Below are 19,158 nucleotides of genomic sequence, written 5' to 3' on the forward strand. Positions count from 1 at the left end.
TGGGCGGTGTCTCGGTTCTCATGTCGCTGGTTTGAATACGACTACCGGACCGGACACGACTAATTTGCTAAGGTACTGGACAACTGAGGTACAAAGATATTAAGTTAGATTTATCCGACCGAGGATAAATCAGCAAGCTACAACCGTAAGCCAGGCTTCAATTGTGGTTCACAGGGTTGGCGCCATATTAAGCCTCCTTCATTAAGACTAAAAAATACGCACTACTGCAATAATGTAGTAATTACGGGTGTTATAATCAGAGTACACAATTCGAGATTCAAAGATATTTTTTTGAGGATAGTATACAAATAATCACCAGCCTTGCAGAGGCGTGGACGTTTGACAAGGGTCGAAAAAGTCAAATTAAAGTCTAATTAAACTTTCGTTTTTGTGTTCTATGCATATATACTATTCAGTTATTTTTATTTTTTGTCTACTGTATTATGCATGCACCTTCTCGGAGAGAAGCCGCGGCTCACTTGATGCAGCAAGAGAACAAACTGCCAGTATTTACTAACCATTCACTGGACGATACAATTGGTCTAAGCCTTCAAGCCAAAAAACCTTCAAAATCGTGACACTCAAAATAGGTGCCTGATCGAACAACTGTCATACACTGCAGGGACCGGTCATCTCTTCGATTGGCAATGTTTCTCGGGCATGCCACATAGCAATGCGGCTTCGAGAAGCTCATCTCTTTGCCAAAGTCAGCACCCGAATCCCCCACGCGATCCCTGGCGCATGCCCCCTAGCTCCGGAGATTGATTGCTACACCGTTTTCTCCCGCTACGGGCTTCGGATTAATGGAATATTTTGCGGCCACTTGATTACTTGTTTTCTGGTGAACCCTAAAATTGAACGAAGAGAAATGTATCGAATGAGCCACCTGGGCACTCGTATCTAGCAGTATTAATGAACAGGAGGCTAAGTAAGTAATCGCTTGTACCACCCCGGGGTATTGATGTATGACAAAATTGCGCTCCACTGTCAAGCCAGTTTGCGCTTAAGCCTTCCTGGTTGGATCCCTGGTCCATCCCGGGGACTTTGGCGATTTGGGGGCAAACAAATCGGCAAATTACATCAGAAGAGAAGCGCAAAAAACGCAATCAGCGATTACAAAGCTAGGAACCGTTGGGGGATTTTGCGCTAGAGGAATGATTGCCATCAGTCAAAATAGCTCCTTATCTAACTTTCAAACAATAGTCCAACGAGTTCTAAGCCTTATTTTCTTGAGCCTCGCCGATTGCCAGGTTCATTACGAGAACCCAAACGAGATAGTAGGCTCACTGGATGCCAACAACTAGATCATGATTTTCAGCACTTAGACGCCGTGGAGGCTTGTATCGATCAACTACCAGCAGGAGGATTCTGCACTAAAAAAGTATAACTTGTAACTTCACGGATGCAAAGCACCAGCCCAAATGCCGATTCCGAATCAAAACAAATACTTTGGGCATCGGAACACCAGCATGGTCCACAACCATTTTATTATTGTGCTAATTCAATCACAGTTTGTACGGTTACGAAATATTCTGACGTCATTAATATGTAAGTGAAGAAACAACGGTCCGTAGAGGCCGTAAAAACTAAGTTCCGCTTGTGCCTTGATCGGCCAATGAGAATGTCAAATTAGAGAAGCAAATTGGATACTGAAGAGCGTGAGACAAATCCGAGGAAGACTTGCTAAATAATAGCGAGGGTACGAAGAATTACCTAGGTAATATTGGAAGCGCAGTAAAATATTACCGTGAACCGGAAGACAAGCCAAACTTTGTGCCGATCCGGACTCAGCACGGTTGGCGATGCTCAATCGACGCGTGACTGCATCGCATTACTTGACAATTGAGACATTTCACATGCCTTGGGCCTCAGAAGTGACACAATGCACTCCCGTATGTAAGCGTAGGAGAACAAGATGTGCATGAGTATGAAGCCCTGTACCTGCAATATGCATGCTGCGAGTGTCGGCAACTTCCGCATGCAAAATAATTTTAGTTTTTACAATAAGGCAAGTGTAGGATTGTTCATGCCGTTAGGAGCCAAGTATTGTGCGTCTAAAAAGTTTAATCAAAACCATTTCTACACTTACGGGCAACAGTTTCCAAAATGGCCACTTTTTTTGTTTATTTTTGCTCATTTGCTCCATCAATCTTCATGCGTTAACATTTTAGGACAAAGGCAGTGCTTCTTTTGTATGACCAGGGGGTCATTTAAGGTTTGGAATCTATTGGAAAGCTTCGATTTTTTAGAATGATTGGAGTATGTTACTAAATTTAGCAAGCTACTACTAGGTGTAATGTCGTCAGTACAAGTTGGTGATGTAGTTCATGTGCCAACACTTATCTACACTAATCTAATTACGATTCTAACATCGGTGTGAAAACCTGACGCTTTTTTTGTAGTGGCACCACAGGTTAATTGAACTCTCTCAAAGTTGTGAGCTTGCAACTTATCGCTCCTCCTTGTCAAATGACAAAGTTCCAACCGAAGCCCGCTTCAAGCATTAGTACTGAATATCCTGATGAATTATGAACTAGACATAAACGAATTATGCGCCGAAAACATTTACGCAACTATATTCAGGGATTCGGTAATGATGCTTAAGCTATCTCCGCTCTTTACGAATACCAAACTTCCTAACTAGGCCCATTAGGGGTCACCCAAGCACTAAACATCGCCCCCATCCGTGGTCACATTGTTAATGCGGATTCAACGTCGAATATTGCCCGCCGGTACTGGTCACCACATACATGAACAATACTATTATAGTTCTACCTTTCGAAATGCATCTATGCGTCCGACCTTTGCATTAACTATAACACCCATGGGTACCTATGCGTCATGTGCTGAAGCACCGCGTTTTGGCACGATGTTGCCAAATTTAGAAACGATGCCCTCCCTTCAACGTTGTGAGATACGGCAATTTGGAGCGTTATTACGCGACCATCTTACACATGATCAGCTGGGCTGTGGGGGGAGGATTTTGCTTTCGGCTCTCGCGATGAGGCAATACAGCATGTCACCTTCTGCCTCTAACAGCTTTGCTAGTAGTTCCCAGCATCACCCATGATATTTGATTGCCGGCCATCGGATGGCTATGATCGACGCTACTAAGTAGGAATATTCTGGAGGTCTACAAAAAAAAGTGTGAAATAGGTCTAACCGCAAATTCTCCCCTGGATTAGACGATGCTGCAAAATGTTAGTTTTACATTCCAGCTCGCTAATCGTCAGATCGGGTAGCCACGATCGGTTATGCGTCACGTGATGTATGAGGTGTTGTTGTTGTGAATGGTGACCAAGGTGACTGATTCACATGTTGTCTGATCCATAGCGAAGTAATTATTCAAGCTAAGTTGTATTTTCATGTAAAATCGAAAACTACGTTTTGTTAAAAATCAGGCAATTTTTTCCAAAAATGCATAATGGTACAACAAATTTCATAAAAAAATTGAATACAATTCAAAAATTTACTCTACTTTCCATACATTATTACCATTTCATCATGAGCTCCAGCAAATGCAAGTACTATCTTTGAAATAAACCCAAATCCATCGGGGAAACGGCAAAACAGATTACAGCAATTTTTAGGTTCAATTTCAGGGTATCCAATCCCAGTGAAGCTGTCTCCAAGGATGGCACGAATCCAGAAGAAACAAACAAATGCATTCTTATGAACGCAGTAGCTATTCCACTGATTGGACTGATGGGCAGGCTTCATAGACTATAGTGCCGCGAGGTGCAGCTCAAGTTGGCCAGATTGCGCGTGAGTATAGCATAATTTTACGACCGAAGTGGGCTGGGCTCATAGTTCACCGATGAAGAAATACTCGGGATCTAGAATCTGCCAGGGTATCAAAGTTTATGGAAACGATTGCAGCAACAACTACAACCAAAATTAACTGCGAGGCACCGGATCTTATACATCACGTGCGACCAAGTAAAATGGTTCCACTGCACCGAAGCAGCAACCTGCTGCAGACACTACATTTTGCTAAATCGTTATGCTTTATTAAGAATACACACTAGAGTCTCTTCTTGTCATATTTTGGGTAGAACTTGTTGAACAAGTAACCGTCTGCGAGCACCAACCCGGTGATGACGGAAGCGTGGATACCCAAGACAAGGCCACTTTCGGTGTTGATTCTCTTTCTCTCCAAGTAGGCAAAATAACCAGCAATGGCACCAGTCACACCCACCAAAGCCTGGGCCACCACTACAGGGTTTTGTAATTCAGTGGCAGTTCTGGAAACCACAGTGCAGGATTCAGACTGGAGCTTGGCGCCTGCTCCGTTGAAGTATTGTGATAATTGCGCGGCTCCGTCTTGCAAGGAGGCAATCACCTTGTTTAAGATAGACTTGCCCTCTCTTTCCAATTTCTCGAGCTCCTCTTCGACACGCTTGGCCTTTTCGTTGTTCTTTTCAATGATATCGTGGGCTTCTTGCTTGCCTTGTTTTTTCAACTTTTCGAATTCCTTTGCATTCACGGTTTCAACGTTTCCAGAAGGGTCGGAAGTTTGCTTGACTTTAGGTGGCGATGGCAATTTGTTGGCTCCGGTAGGCCCAGAGGAGGCAGCGGCTTCGGCGTAGGACATAGTGAACAGGAATATAACCAAGAAGGTGGTGTGTCAATTTCAGGGGGGAGGCGTGGTTTTATAGGGATGGTGATACCGTAAATGACGTACCAGTTGAATTCCGGGGTCGTTAGATTGCTACTGAGGACGTAGCAATATTCGGCCACCAAAAATGGGGCCGGGTTGAGGGATCGCGGACAAAGCCAATGGGCAGTGGAAGCTACATAGTGTGTAGAGGAAGCCTCATTGGACGCTTGTGGGCGCTTAGAGCTGAAGGTGAAGGGTCCAAAGCCTTGGGGTCTATCCCCTTATCAGAGGTTTCACATGCGGTTGTGGTGGCGCGTGACGAGGTTGTCGCGTGTCGGCAGCAGCATGTCGCCTTGACACGGCGGTGCTGGATGTCGGGGGCGCGTGTCGTGTGTCGTGCGTGTCGTTAGCTTGGGGTGGTCGCAGTCACAAAGCGGGAGCTCGAAAAATACACACACGTGATGTTAGGGCTTGCGCCCGCCCGCCTCTCGCACCATCCTATATCTCAAAAATTTTCACCATCCCAGGATTCTTTTCTTCAGTATCTGTCGATCGAAAACCACCACCCCCGGCTTTCCACGTAATATTCCGACAATCGATATCAATATGTCTGCCCCAGCCGCTGCCCCAGCCCCTGCCGACAAGAGAGCTTTCGGTAGAAACAACAAGAGAGGAGGTCCAAGAAGAGGAGGAAGAAGAGATGAAGAAAAGGGATGGACCCCAGTCACCAAGTTAGGTAGATTGGTGAAGGCCGGTAAGATCACTTCTATGGAAGAAATCTACTTGCACTCTTTGCCAGTCAAGGAATACCAAATCATTGACTTGTTGTTGCCAGAATTGAAGGACGAAGTCATGAAGATCAGATCCGTTCAAAAGCAAACCAGAGCCGGTCAAAGAACCAGAATGAAGGCTGTTGTCGTCATTGGTGACTCCAACGGTCACGTTGGTTTGGGTATCAAGACTGCCAAGGAAGTTGCTTCCGCTATCAAGGCTGCCATTGTCATCGCCAAGTTGTCCATCATCCCAATCAGAAGAGGTTACTGGGGTACCAACTTGGGTGCTCCTCACTCCTTGCCAACCAAGGTCACTGGTAAGTGTGGTTCCGTTGCCGTCAGATTGATCCCAGCCCCAAGAGGTAAGGGTATCGTCGCCTCCCCAGCTGTCAAGAAGTTGATGCAATTGGCTGGTGTTGAAGATGTTTACACCACTTCTTCCGGTTCCACCAGAACCACCGAAAACACCTTAAAGGCTGCTTTCGTTGCTATTGGTAACACTTACGGTTTCTTGACTCCAAACTTGTGGGCCGAATCTCCAGTTGTTCAATCTCCATTGGACCTTTACGCTGAAGAAGCTCACGCTGGTAAGAAGAGATACTAAATGTATAGTTGTATAACTAGAATTTAATATTACCACGTACTTAATGTAGAATATAGTGCACACAGTTCATGTTTAAAATTTGGGGCGATTTAATTTCAATACTTGAAGAGAGTTATTGATCAAGACGTCTTTTCCCCGGGTGCTGCTTGTGACGAGTAGCCTTATCTGACGCTCATGTCGCTGGTTATGCCAATCTTGCGACATGTTGCGATTACAGAGGAGATATGGGACATAGGCCACGCCCACAAAAACCGTCCAGCATGCAACAGTACCCAAGAAGACCCCAAACACCTCTTTCTTATCTCGCTCTCTCTCTATTACTCTAAAGAATGGTGATGCTGAGTAACTCGCTCATATGGCCAACCAGCATTTTAATTTTTTTAAACATGATACCAGTTGTCTTATCGAATCATCCGGTACAATATTATTGAAATCAAAATTGGTGGCATAGGTTTGTACGAACATGATGGGCAATTAAAAAGACAGCTCAAACTTGTAACGTGTTTCTAACGAATTGGCCTATCCGGTGAGGATAGAGTGGGTGCATCTTACAATAGACAGTTGCAACTCAGTCCTATCAGCAGCAATTCAACACCGCTAACTAGAATAGGATGATGTGTGGCCCTACAGTATTAGGATGAATTGAGATTGGGTTTGCAGATGAACTTTTGCATTTGATGACGATAAAACTGCTCTAGGCAGTTTGCAACAAGTAGTAAGAAGAATGGGTGCTCAGCAATTGTCAGACGCGCTAAGAAGCAGGAGAGTGGAAACAACACTCCCATTATTGTCAGAGATGAGCGTCAATCTGGAAAAACTAGTGCTTCTGTCAGCAATACTTGCAATGCCATGACTCATAGCACAGAGGCTGCTAGCGTGAAAATCGAAAGTTCTTCGTCTGCGGATACCGCAGAATGACAAGAACCTAAGAAAGTGAAACAAGCCAAAGCTTTTTAGGCACAGTTAATATTTATCGGAAGATTATTAACAATTGCAGACATATAACTTGAGACTGGTTGTATAGTTCTTTCAGTCTTTTTGCACCCAACTGATTTTTAACAAAGTAAATTAAGTTCGAAGAATTGTAAGATTCTAAACCGGGTGTTTGTCTGGTGGCTACATCATATTGATAAAATAAGTTAATATACATTGCACTATACATAATTATTGGTTCACCTAGTCTTGGACTGCCTGCTCCATCACCTGATCCTGAGGCACGGCAAACGCACGGTTGGAGGTAGTGGTATCCTTAGACCAGGTGTTGGACTGAAGATCCCTTCCATCAGGATGTTGGTACATACAGTTCTTGTTCAGACATTTGGCACCAAAGCGACACACTTCATTGAAAGGGTGTGCAAAGGTACAGTCAAGCCTCTTACACTGAGCACCAGCACGACATGGAACGAGCGAGGTGGCGTGCCTCCTTGGACACTTGTAGTTGGTACATTGGGTACCAAACTTACATTGTTCTAATGCGATTTCTGGATTTGGTCCAGCGTGAACCACAGGCTTGGCTGAAGGAGGAGGTGGATGGGCCCTGCCACAGTTGGAATCGATACATCCCTTTCCAGAAGGACACCAATCCAAAGTGACTATTTTAGCTTGACCATTAGCAGGAGTGGGGTGGGCGAAAGGGCATGTGTCTTTAGTACATTTCAAGCCGAATTTGCATGTGGCTTGAGCCAAAAGTGCCTCGTTCTTCTTCTTTTCTTTGTATTCTTGTTTTGATTTCTCCAACTTGGCGATGAGCTCTTGATCCTCCTCTGGATGCAAATAGTTACATGTGCCGGGTGGATTGGTGCAGTTTGGATAGGCAAAGCAGTTCTTTGTGGGGTGGGCGAACTCGCAATCTTTATTGTTACAGTAAGGGAAATCTTGACACCTGCCCTTGGAAGCTTTCAGAGCAAATTTGGTAACGTTTGTGCTTCCGTTGTTGTCAGCCAATACCTTGGAGACTATCTGAGGGTTAAGACCCTTTCTGGCCCCATTTCTATCTCTGCCGTTGGTGGCAGCCTTGCCAATACCCCCCCTTCCTTGCTTGGCACGAGAGTCATAGTCTCGGCTTCTATTCTGTATTCCTTTGGGGCCAGTGGGGATCTGTGGAAGGCCATGGTTAGGTGCTTGTTCTAAAGACTGCTGGGTAAATTGGAACTGAGGTGGAGGCTGAGTGAAATCGAAAACTGGCATAGGTGCTGGTGCTGGAACTTGTGCTGGCGCTTGTACTGGCACTGGCTGTTCTTGCTGAGGAACTGGTTGTGGTATTCCTTGTTGACCACCTTGATGAACGCTTTGTATTCTTTCAATCTCTCTGAAAACGGTCTCAATAAACGGAATGTCAATAGGTATGTCTGCAATCTCCTTCACTTCTTGTAAAATCTCCCCTGGTGATTTGTTACTGACAATCAAGATGACTATGAACTCGGCGATATCCTGGGCATCGTCAAAGCAGTTGTAACGATTTTTTAATTCCTGGATTAAGTTGGCTTTTAACTCTAATCCGATCGGATCTTCTGGTGTGAACTGGACGGACATGCTGGGGTGGATATGGTAATGAATCACGGATGACACTTCGCTGATTTTTGATGAGAAAAATGATGGCAAGCCAGTGTGCCATCGGGCACGTGACTTATATGGGTGCAAAGTCAGGTGGAAAGAGCACAGATGTTTGAGGATCCGTCCAGTGGTATACAGCTTCTAGCGATATAAGCGTATATCAGCCTGTGTCATGTATACTTGTAACTTTGGAATTGAGCCTAATTCACCTTTCAGAACTAATATGTTTGAATTTAAATGTGATGAAGGCCATTTTTCTTAATTACTTTTCCTTCGAAAAAGTCCTTTACCCTACTGATTATGTTTATTATAGTTTGATATACCCTTTAGTTTTCCTATCTACACTAGCTGGAAAGTGTCTTCCGTTAAGTCGCCTAATAATTCCTTGATCAAGCCAATGATTGAGTCCAACTCCTCACTAATGGTCGAAGTGACCAAAATGTAGGAGTAGAGCAAGATAAAGTCCTCATTGGTTAGCTTCATTTGATCGTTTGAGTTGCTTCTGATTTCACTCAATTTATAAAGTAATCTGTCTTTGGCGTGTTCTGTTGACGCGGGCTTAGTTGGTAAGGGGAATCCCAATCTCATAGCACTGGCAATCATGTAGAATACCAAAAAAATCCGATGCTCCAACTCGTCTCTTTCTGATTCGATATATTTCAAAACAAAGTCTTCGTTCGAGCTGATTTTTGGGTCAACCTTGATCATTAATGTAATGTTCTGAAATGAATCGATGATGTTTGAAGTACACTTCAAGAGACTCTTGTATGTTTCCTCCGGGAAACTTCCCTTAAGACGAAATTCTAGAGGTGCCTGTTTAAGTAAAACTTCGCATTCGGCCAATAATTGGTTGACACCCTCCTCTCCTTTCAATCCCATCAAATTTAAATCTTCGTCATTATAATCTAAAGGTCCGGATGTCCAAATTACCCCCAATCTAAGCCAAAGAATGGTCAAGCCATTCTTGAGCCTAGCACGAGCACTGTTTGGTAAGAAACATGATGCCATAATCAATGCCCAGATGATTCCGATGGAGACCGCAAAGACTCTGTGAAAAGCAATTTCACCAATGATGGGAAAATCTCCTCCTTCACCTCCATCTTCCGAGTCTTGTTGGGTCATACTGTAAGAATACAATGCACTCAAATTGTAAGTCAATAGGATAAATCTTCCAAAAGGATTATTCTTCTTCCAGAACAAGATAATGTAGAATGAAAAGGTTGATATGATTACTCCTGTGAGGCAAAGAGCATAGACATTTCCGTCGGTGGTGATCCACACGATATATGCAGCAAAAGCTCCAAAAAAAGTACCTATAAACCTCCACTTGACGGTCATAGTTGTCCCTCCCAAAGACTTGTTCATCATGATGCAGTATACTGTGAGAGCCCACTCAATTCTCCACAGATTGAAACCTTCCCTAGTTTGTGGCAAAAATGCCAAAGAAGATAAAACCAATGCACCTAGACCAACTCTTATACCGAATTGGACTTCTGAGTTTCTAAACAATTTCAAGCCTTTCCAAAGTTTGAAGGACCAGGTCTCAATTGGTTTGATTTTTGCCTTGTGGTCTGGTTTTCTATACTGGCTCTGAAGGTCAAGCAATGCGGCATTCAATGTGCTGTTCTGACGTTGTTCTTCTGTAAATTTATTGGTTTCTTGTGCCTTCCAGAACTTCATCCAAGTCCAGGATCTTGGCTGTGCTCGTGCATCTTCATAAGTTTCTGCAAGCTTCAAAAACTCCATTAATTCGGTGGCATAGAGACCTAATAACGAAGTAAAATTACCACAACATGCGGCCACTTCTTCTTGGTCTGTTTTCAAGAGCATGTCAGCAGTACCTGTGAAGACTTCCTGGTCATAAAGCTTTTTTAAAGACGTAGCTTGTTTGGTTTCAAATAACTTGATGGATTCTCTCAATGAGTTTTGTAGGTTGGTAGTCCTGGCAAATTTATTAGGACGATCTTCGCTGTACTTTTCAAAGGGGATTTCTGACAATATGCCTTTGATGGTGAAGATAAATGATTTCATAGGTGGTGCAAGATAATATACAAATATGTCGAAAAGATGTTCATGGGATCCGTTGGTGAGGTCTGGTATCTGCGAATTGTCCTCCGATGCGGTATGACGGGTGTATTTCGAAGGAAATGGTCCATTGGAGTCGTTCTCGGTCTCCCCAATCGCGCTGTAGCTTTTCTGTACCGATGGTTTTGTCTTTGAAGAGTGCTCGAGTTGATCCGGGTCAGGTGGTTGTGACGTTGGTGACAACCAATCGCTTCTAAAGCTGTCCAAGCTGGAAACTTCATCTTCGTCATTTGAGTGGAGCAATTTCCACTGCATATCTGTGGAGCTTCGCAATGCTTGCAAATGTCTGGCCAACGAGATGGTGGAGGAGACAAGCTCATTGAAAACAAGCCATTCCTTCTCTCTTCCCTTTGCACGAAGCTCAAACTTGGCCTCATCGTTATTGACCAACAACTCGCTGATGTTGCTCTTCAACTGGTCGAAGGCCTTGGCGTCGTTGGCTGTGATCTTTTCCCCAGCCAAGAACCGATGCGAAACCAACGAGAGCACTGAAGACATGATGTTGTAGGAGTCATTGAGTGACCTTCTCAACTGGTGCACGGCACTTACTGGATAGACCAAGTAGCACACACAGATGCTGATGATACATCCGACCACCACCACGGCAAATGTGGCCTTCAACCGCTCCAACGGAATGGAGGCTGCGTTCAAGCTTCCCTCCTTGATGATGCATGTAATGATGGAGATAGACGCGAGCGAACAGGCGGTATTTGCCTTGTTGTTCTGCTGTTTCATGAAGGCGATGAATCCCAACGCTATCGAGCTGATAATTACGTCTATGGCATGGGAGATCTCGTCCTCACCCTGGTTGAAGAACGTAGTCGAGACCGTCCGGCAGAGTACCGACACAGTAAACGTGAACGCAAGGGAAATCACCACGAACACAAGCGTCTGGTGCATGGAACCCTTGGAGCGAGCAGGATGGAAGTAGACGGCCACGGTGGCCACCACATGCTTGGAGTCTGTCGACCCGAGAAAGTCATCAAAACGGGTCCAGTAGACCCCCAACGATGCTATGAAGTATGCTATGGTGCATTTGAGCACACTTTGGAAGACATGGTCCGAAGACAATCGCACGCCAGAGGCGACCAATCGCTTGACTCTGCTGGAGATGGCCACGAGACTGGTCGACGTGGTCAGTCGCCCAAGCAAGGCATCGTTTTCTGTGGCATCGCTTCCAAAACTGGAGGTGGAAAGCGACACTGGACGTCGGACTCTTTCGCCAGTGCTGGCCAAGATGACTGACGCTTGTCTTTCCACCATTCGGGTCCTCTTTGGAGCGGAGGCCACAGAGAGGAGTGTGGGATCGGTGGCTGCGAGACTGGTAGAGGCATCGAGTCGCAGGCTGGACATGGTGGGGGTCGTAGGGGTCCTGGAGAAGGAGATGGGGAAACCTAACCATCATCAACATAAGGTCACGTGAGAGATAAGGTCGTCAATTGGATGGGGAAGTTACGTAACCAGTGACAAACTAGTGTACTACGAGGTGTTCCTGTTACAATTTTGGGTAGCTCGAGGAGCAAGCCCATGTGACGTTTCCAGGATCAAGTAAACCATGACTGTGTCATCAAATGTAACATATCATCTCGAGGTAAAGCTTCATAGTTGGGATTCCAGGCACGCGATGCGCCGATAAATCCGGGGTACTAACTACTTAAAGGTTAATTTTTGTATTTCAACTCAAGTGTCAACTCTGTGAAATTAACATTACTATTCTTAAAGCTGAGACATAGCTCTAGGATTTAGTTTCGATTTCTTAAATAAAATTAAAGTGACTGATATAAACAAATGTCTAGATCATATTCATTTCGTTTTCTTGAATGCTATTATTAAATACCGCTCATGTCTCATTTGTCATTTTGTAATCTTGAATATCATTATTATTACTAAATTACGATTATAAAATTGACTAAGTTATCGTTACTTTATTAATCATACTATACAACAATTGGTACAAAAAGATCTATTAAAACAAGCGGGCATGATTCATTAAGTATTAGGGGGACATTTCGAGCGGCGGCTCATTAACTTTTAAACATAAAATAACATGAGTTTAGTCTTCGTAACCGATGATTTCTCTGAACAAATCTTCACATGGAACGGTGGCACCCATCTTTGAACAGAGCAAGAATACACCACTCAATTTTCTGTGCAAGGAGTAAGTTTCCTCGGGAGGTGGAGTCAAACGTTCACTTAACATGACACCAACGTTTTCTCTGACTCTGTCAGTAATAGTTTGGTGCTGGAAGTCAAAGGCTTTGCCTTGGTTGTCGACAGGGGAGAATGCTTCACCGAGAACCATCACAGAGTCGATATGAGCTTCGGTCATCTGTGGAGACTCCAAGCCGGTGAGGTAACCCAACTTCTTGGAGTAGAGCTCCACAGAAGCACGGTCCTTGCGAACGGCAGCACGAAGAACATGCACGTAGTCGGTGATGAACTCGTCGTTGAAATCACGAGCAGCACCAAAGTCAAGCAATTCGATTTTTCTGGTTTGTTCGTTGTAGAGGAAGTTGGCCCAGTTTGGATCAGTTTGCATGAACTTGAAGTGTTTGATTTCCATGAGGCACAATCTCATGATGTTAGAAGCAATCCAATTTCTGGTGGCCTGGTCCCAGTTTCCTTTAACGATTTCAACACCCTTCATGCGTTCCATAGTCAATACATGCTCTCCACACAAGTTGTGGAAAACTCTGGGCACAGCAAATGCATCGTCATCACCAACCAATTCGCGGTATCTCATCAAGTTTTGCGCTTCTCTGATATAGTCACATTCCCATTTGAGCTCGGTTCTAGCATTAGCGATGGTCTTATCGAGGAACAAGCCGGCCGGCAAGATGGAGGAGGCAGTAAGAAGCATCAACAAGTTATTCAAGTCGGAGTCGATGGATTCCACGACACCAGGATACTGGACCTTCACCACAACAGGGGTGACGGTGTTCGAGACGTCGTCGTGGGCGACGGCGTTGTGCACCTGGCCGATGGAAGCAGCCGCAATTGGGACATCGTCGAATGAGGCAAACAACCGTTCTCTCCAGTTTTGACCCAAATCACGCACGAGCACTCTTTCCAATTGGCCTGGTGGCATGTAATGAGCAGAGTTCTGCACTCTCATCAAAATCTGCTGGATTTCTGGAGGGAGGATGGAGGAATCTTGGAAGGACATCATCTGGCCAATCTTGAGGGCAGCACCTCTCATTTTGGAAAACTTCTTGGCCATACGCTCGATGTTGGCAGGCGACAAGATAAGCGACTTCATGGTGAGTGAGGACGTGTTGCCGGTGGCGTAGTGCTTCAAGCCCTGCTTGGCGGCTCCGAGGCCCATTCCTGCGGCTAACGAGCCGTAGTGGAAAATCCGGGCCAATCTGGTGGAGGGGACCTCCGAGCTCAGCATCTCGAACTTGTTGGGGTCCTTGGAGTCAGCCACGGGGGCATCGCCGATGATTTTCAGGTGGTCGAAGTGAGGGGTGGAGGTGGTAGAGTACGAGCGGGTGGATGTGATGGAGGAAGAACGAGCAGAGGTGGTGTAGGCCCTCTTCTGGGTGTTCTTGGGCTTTTTGTTCTTGGTCTTCTTGACTGCCTCAGCCATGTTTCTGGCCTGTAACGCGGTGGACTTGGCGTCAGACCACACGTCGGCAGCCAGGTCACAGGCTCTGAGTGGGTAGCCCATCCACGAGTAGGCGTAAACGTGGGCAGCATCTCTCTGGACAGCGGTGGAGGCGCCAGTTAGCACCTGGGACACCGAGCCTGCAATGGCAGATAGTTGGTACACGTTCTTGCTTAGGGACATAGCGGTCGCCATCAATGGTAGGACAGGTAGGACGTCTGGTGGGGATCAGGAAGGGTCTCAGGGCCAAATTTTTAGGGTGAGGCATCTTTATATATGCTGTCAGGACCAATGGAGAAATGGCCCGCCTTGCGGTTTTGTGCTGGGGCAAATTTTTCGGGCGCGAGGAGCGTGGAGAGCACGCGCAGGTGGCAGCCGAGGGAAAGCACTGAGGGCAGGGACAGGAAGACAGGAGCAAAAGGAAATGCTACCTAAGGGAAGTGCCACTAGAGGTGCCACTGGAAGTTTCTCTAGGTGTAGTTGCCACTAGGGGTAGATCCACTAGGCGTAGAGTTCCAGCAGTAGAGGTTTTTCCCGTGACACTCGCGGGGCCACATGGCTGCCCAGCAGTGCGCTCTCCCAGCCAAGGTTCAAAATTGGTGGTGGTGGGGTGCGACTCGCAAGCAAGGAAATTCCACAGCAATGGTGGGATTTTGCAGCATCTCACCGAGAGCAACCACATGAGCCTAAGCCAGGAACGTGACAGAGGAAGAGGCCAGGGAGATGCCAGATGGAGGCCACAGGGAGAGACCAGGGAGCAGTAGAGACCAGACGATGGTTCTTGGTGAGCCAGGCTGTGGTAGTGGCGGTGAGGGCGATTGGCAGAGCTTTCCGCTGGATGGCTTCGATTGGCAGAGCTTGCCGCTGGCTTCGAATAGCGGAACATTTGCCGTGGCGGAGGCTGACTCTCCCTGCTGCTCGCTGTGGATTCTCAGTGGCCTGGCCTCGCGGGCTCATGGCGGTTCCTTGCATGCGGACTTCCACCAGCACTGCCTGCCAGCTTCCCCGGGCATTGTGAGCTCGGAGACAATTACTACTCCCTAAACGCCAGCAGTCACGTGACCGGAACCCACTGACCCAGCATCCGTGCATCCCTGCTTCCACTGTGGGTCTTGTGGGTGCCGCCGTGTTATGGAGGCATATCCCACCCTTCAGCTCTCCCACACCGGCGCCCCAAACATCCTTGCTTCCCACCCCATCCGTGTTGGGTGCCACTGCCCCGTCATGACCGATCCATCTCCTGTGTGCAGTCCCCATATTTATTTGTTGATAAAAAAAGCACCTCGAGATCTACCTCCGCCGCCATCCCCTTAGCACCTCCGCCGGCTCTGGGATTCTGTGTCTATCGTTCGAGGTCCTTCTCTACCCCACGCAATCCCCCAAGTCCGTTCCGGCATTCTCACTGTTGCTCATCCTACACTCGCTAACCGTTGGCTCTCCGGCTCAACAAATTACCCAAATTACCCATAAAGTCGCCCATGTCGAAACACAGCTCGTACCAGTCGTACGGTAGCCCCCGTATGCCCGCAGAAGACTCGTTCAATCCCTACGAAAAGGCAAAACGCCAATCGGTGCTCGAGCAGCAGCGTCGTGAAATGTTCCAGAGGTACAACTCACCCAAGATCATCATCAAAGACGACCCAGTGGTACCATCGTACCCCATAGTGGAACTGAACAAGAAGAACGCCCACTATCACCTCAAAATAGTTGTGGTAGGTGACGGTGGTTGCGGAAAGACCTGCCTTCTTGTCAGTTATGCCCAGAACAAGTTCCCTGAAATCTACGTCCCAACCATTTTCGAGAATTATGTCACCATTGTGCAGGCTCCCAACAATAAGCTCATTGAATTGGCCCTCTGGGATACTGCCGGACAAGAGGAATACGACCGGTTGAGGCCTCTTCTGTATCCCGACGTCGACGTTTTGCTCGTATGTTTTGCCCTTGACAACCTTGTATCGCTACAGAACATCAAAGATACGTGGTTTCCCGAAGTGAGTCACTTTTGTCCCGGTGTACCCATAGTGTTGGTGGGAACCAAGGCAGATCTTCCCTCACAAATCGATCCCGATCTTCCTATCCAGCTAGCCACCGAGATCAATGCAGTGGGATACATCCAATGCTCGGCCAAGACTATGTTCAACATCAAAATGGTGTTTAACTTCGCGCTCAACCAGTTCCAGAAACAGGTTGAAATGCAAGAGCAGGTGGAGAAATCGGCCGGCTCCAGGAAAAGGCTCTCCCGGGTGTTGCACGGGTCGTCATTGGGAGGTTCATACGGCTCCAACAACCTCCATTCTAGAAACGTTTCCTCCACCTCCAAACGGGGACACCTCAAGTCCGACTCGGCAGCGTTATTGGACTCACCATTGATGGAGGACAACTTCACCCAAAATCCCTACGGGAACTTTCAGGGCGAGTCCAAGTATAACGAGGAGGAGTTTGCATTCACCAGGAACGACCGCAAGAAGAAGAAGAGACGGTGCGTCATTTTGTAGTTAGCAGTCATAATCAGATGAAGAAAAAGAGAGGCTGTCTGTAGCAATCAGAGGCATGAAAACGCCCTCCACACGGTGTATGTGCTATCTATCCACGGTACCGCTTACGTAATCGACATTCACCACATGAACTCTGACTTCCAGAAGCCGGTAATGGCGTTTCATTTCCCTCTAGTCGTTGTCTACGCCGTACTGCACACGGGTGACGAAAAGGGGTAGGCTGGGACTGTACTGGAGTGGCAGTGCTGGTGGGTTTGACGATACCTGGATCCCTCTGATGTGTCCTGGGGATTCCTAGCGAGGAACCCTACCTCTGTTCCTGGCGACTGATCTTTAATGTATACAATCTGGCCTGGTAAAACCCAGTTGTGGGTCTAGTATTGGCGAGCGAGCGCCAGTGATTTCCCCGCCATTGTCCCTATTGCTGGCTTTGCTGTCGCATTTTCTCGCTATTTTCCCGCTGGGCGAGTGCCCCGTGCGCGCCCAGCCCGCCACGGTCGCGGTACATTTAGCCAAGCTCTCGCTAGGGCCGCGGCCAGCTCTACACATCGAGTGGAAAAAAGGATATCCAAAACACCAAACCCAACCTCCCACGCCATTGCAACCGTTAAGGAATTGATGGGGACACTGCCGATTCAATAAGCACGCCGTATTCCAACTACCAAGAGTGCACGAACCCCTGCTGCCAAAAACCCCAGCAAGCTTCACCAAATCAGCATCACATCGCCGTGGTTCCCAGAAACACAACCATTCGTGCCATGTCTTCCCCCGAGAAGCCAGGGGTGTCTGGAGCCACCATAGTGTCACAGTTGGAGCAGGATCTCCTCAAGAAACCTTCACTGGGCCTCAACGACACCGACATCGAGATCCTCCTCTCGCCCAACCACCTAGGCGATGCAGGCAACAAGTCCAACGACCATTACAAGGTGCGATTATCTCCCTTCCGGTACAAGATCCGGTCGGTGTTGTTGCCATACGTACGGAAGGAGACTGAGGTGTTGAAATCGCTCCAGGGTGCCATCCGCACCCCTTTTCTCGACTTCTACTTTGCCTGGACTGCAAACTTGGCCTCCCATACCTTCTATGTGCTCATGCTCCCGATACCCATTTGGTTTGGAGCAAGCACGTTGGCTCGAGACTTGGTCCATGTTTTAGGGCTCGGGATCTACTTCACTGGGTTCCTTAAGGACTACTTCTGCTTGCCCAGACCCAGGTCTCCCCCTGTTAAAAGAATCACCATGCTGGGATACACGGCCCAAGAATACGGGTTCCCATCCAGTCATAGTGCCAATGCCACTGCTGTGACCTTGGTACTAGCTGCCAAGGTCTTAGAATACCAGGCCACCCTTTCCACCACCATCTACTATACATTATTGGCAATTTTGGCGGTGTATTATGTATCATTAATTTTTGGACGTCTCTACTGTGGCATGCATGGATTTTTGGATCTTTTGGTGGGATGCTCAGTGGGAACTGCATGTTTTATGTTTAGACATTTCTTTGGGAAAGCGTGGGACAACTTCTTATTCTCGAATGATTTTACCTGGACCACAGTGGTAGGAATAATCATGGGCTACGTGGGGTTGATTCATATTCATGCCGAGCCGGTGGATGATTGTCCCTGTTTTGACGACTCTGTTGCTTTCATTGGAGTTCTCATTGGTTTAGACTTGTCTCACTTGGTGGCGTATAAAACACAATACTTGGCATCTAAAAACATCTTTCAAGATCCTCTTCTCGTCAACTATGACTACATGACGTTCGGAATTGTCAAGCAGATCGCAAGAGTTGCATTGGGAGTGGTGTTGGTAGTGATCTGGAAGGCGATCTCCAAGCCGATCGTTTTCACAATTCTTCCACCCATTTATAAAGTTATTGGTGTCTATTTGCCGCGTCGTAATTTCATTGCTACTGCCCACACCAAGAAATCCAACCGCCATATCAGAAGCACCTCAATCACCAATTTGAGTAAGAACGACTTGGGTGCAAATGCCATTGGTGACTTCAACAAGTTCATCAAGGGGGTTACTGAGCATGACCAGAAATTGGCCATGGGTCCCGAGACCGAAATCGACTACTATGAGATGTTGGCGTACGCCAATGAAGCGCCGGAAAAAGCAGTAGAGGAGTTTCCTAGTCTCGAGAGACGAGAGTCAACTGAAAAGGTGCCACCTTTGGCCGGGGTTTTTAAGCCCAGGTACGACGTGGAGATTATTGGAAGGTTAGTGGTCTACGCAGGTGTGGCCACCACCGCAGTTTGGGGCTTCCAATTGGTGTCCGAGGTCTTGCAATTGAGTTGAGACTGGTGCCGTATGGGCCGTGAAACCATCGCACTACTTATATATTCACAAATAGAGCTCTCGCAGCAGTATTAAATAGCGATTCAAGTGGAAGTAGCCCTGTAGGGTTGTGTAATGCTGATTTTTGCCAGAATTGACGAG

At 46.9% G+C, this 19,158-nt stretch overlaps 10 protein-coding genes across 10 annotated transcripts; 4 read left to right on the forward strand and 6 right to left on the reverse strand.

The window, feature by feature from the left end:
• Positions 1-575: 575 nt before the first annotated feature.
• On the forward strand, positions 576-955 carry CANTADRAFT_27334 (uncharacterized protein). The gene has a single exon (XM_020208072.1). It carries the CDS (start codon positions 674-676, stop codon positions 902-904), a length of 231 nt encoding a protein of 76 aa, XP_020062715.1. The 5' UTR covers positions 576-673; the 3' UTR covers positions 905-955.
• Positions 956-1,595: 640 nt separating this feature from the next.
• Positions 1,596-2,192, reverse strand: CANTADRAFT_27335 (uncharacterized protein). The gene has a single exon (XM_020208073.1). The coding sequence runs from the start codon at positions 1,978-1,980 to the stop codon at positions 1,807-1,809; it is 174 nt and encodes a 57-aa protein (XP_020062716.1). The 5' UTR covers positions 1,981-2,192; the 3' UTR covers positions 1,596-1,806.
• A 1,832-nt stretch (positions 2,193-4,024) lies between these two features.
• Positions 4,025-4,594, reverse strand: CANTADRAFT_56556 (uncharacterized protein; the record flags this gene model as incomplete). Its single annotated transcript, XM_020210604.1, has 1 exon — positions 4,025-4,594. The coding sequence occupies one exon, from the start codon at positions 4,592-4,594 to the stop codon at positions 4,025-4,027; it is 570 nt and encodes a 189-aa protein (XP_020062717.1).
• Positions 4,595-5,156: 562 nt separating this feature from the next.
• Positions 5,157-6,015, forward strand: RPS21 (40S ribosomal protein uS5). Its single transcript, XM_020208074.1, has one exon. The coding sequence runs from the start codon at positions 5,207-5,209 to the stop codon at positions 5,975-5,977; it is 771 nt and encodes a 256-aa protein (XP_020062718.1). The 5' UTR covers positions 5,157-5,206; the 3' UTR covers positions 5,978-6,015.
• A 1,099-nt stretch (positions 6,016-7,114) lies between these two features.
• Positions 7,115-8,509, reverse strand: CANTADRAFT_71036 (mRNA-binding protein; the record flags this gene model as incomplete). The annotated part of the gene is made up of 1 exon (XM_020211059.1): positions 7,115-8,509. One exon carries the CDS (start codon positions 8,507-8,509, stop codon positions 7,154-7,156), a length of 1,356 nt encoding a protein of 451 aa, XP_020062719.1. The 3' UTR covers positions 7,115-7,153.
• Positions 8,510-8,869: 360 nt separating this feature from the next.
• On the reverse strand, positions 8,870-11,878 carry CANTADRAFT_92021 (uncharacterized protein; the record flags this gene model as incomplete). The annotated part of the gene is made up of 2 exons (XM_020211896.1): positions 8,870-10,630; positions 10,832-11,878. 2 exons carry the CDS (start codon positions 11,876-11,878, stop codon positions 8,870-8,872), a joined length of 2,808 nt encoding a protein of 935 aa, XP_020062720.1.
• Positions 11,879-12,566: 688 nt separating this feature from the next.
• Positions 12,567-14,816, reverse strand: ABC1 (protein kinase). Its single transcript, XM_020208075.1, has one exon. The coding sequence runs from the start codon at positions 14,403-14,405 to the stop codon at positions 12,669-12,671; it is 1,737 nt and encodes a 578-aa protein (XP_020062721.1). The 5' UTR covers positions 14,406-14,816; the 3' UTR covers positions 12,567-12,668.
• Positions 14,600-15,589, reverse strand: CANTADRAFT_316680 (uncharacterized protein). Its single transcript, XM_020208413.1, has one exon. It carries the CDS (start codon positions 15,477-15,479, stop codon positions 14,886-14,888), a length of 594 nt encoding a protein of 197 aa, XP_020062722.1. The 5' UTR covers positions 15,480-15,589; the 3' UTR covers positions 14,600-14,885.
• Positions 15,590-15,700: 111 nt separating this feature from the next.
• Positions 15,701-16,717, forward strand: CRL1 (Rho family GTPase; the record flags this gene model as incomplete). Its single annotated transcript, XM_020206991.1, has 1 exon — positions 15,701-16,717. One exon carries the CDS (start codon positions 15,701-15,703, stop codon positions 16,715-16,717), a length of 1,017 nt encoding a protein of 338 aa, XP_020062723.1.
• Positions 16,718-17,475: 758 nt separating this feature from the next.
• On the forward strand, positions 17,476-19,017 carry CANTADRAFT_92024 (sphinganine kinase; the record flags this gene model as incomplete). Its single annotated transcript, XM_020211897.1, has 2 exons — positions 17,476-17,499; positions 17,584-19,017. 2 exons carry the CDS (start codon positions 17,476-17,478, stop codon positions 19,015-19,017), a joined length of 1,458 nt encoding a protein of 485 aa, XP_020062724.1.
• Between the last annotated feature and the right edge of the window lie 141 nt (positions 19,018-19,158).

This window comes from Suhomyces tanzawaensis, assembly GCF_001661415.1.
Source record: "Suhomyces tanzawaensis NRRL Y-17324 unplaced genomic scaffold CANTAscaffold_7, whole genome shotgun sequence".
Taxonomy (NCBI): domain Eukaryota; kingdom Fungi; phylum Ascomycota; class Pichiomycetes; order Serinales; family Debaryomycetaceae; genus Suhomyces; species Suhomyces tanzawaensis.

Excerpts from the sequence above, each read along its gene's own strand:
- CANTADRAFT_27335 (XM_020208073.1), bottom strand. The coding sequence starts at position 1,980 with ATGCGGAAGTTGCCGACACTCGCAGCATGCATATTGCAGGTACAGGGC.
- CANTADRAFT_316680 (XM_020208413.1), bottom strand. The coding sequence starts at position 15,479 with ATGGGGACTGCACACAGGAGATGGATCGGTCATGACGGGGCAGTGGCA.
- ABC1 (XM_020208075.1), bottom strand. The coding sequence starts at position 14,405 with ATGTCCCTAAGCAAGAACGTGTACCAACTATCTGCCATTGCAGGCTCG.
- CANTADRAFT_27334 (XM_020208072.1), top strand. The coding sequence starts at position 674 with ATGCGGCTTCGAGAAGCTCATCTCTTTGCCAAAGTCAGCACCCGAATC.
- RPS21 (XM_020208074.1), top strand. The coding sequence starts at position 5,207 with ATGTCTGCCCCAGCCGCTGCCCCAGCCCCTGCCGACAAGAGAGCTTTC.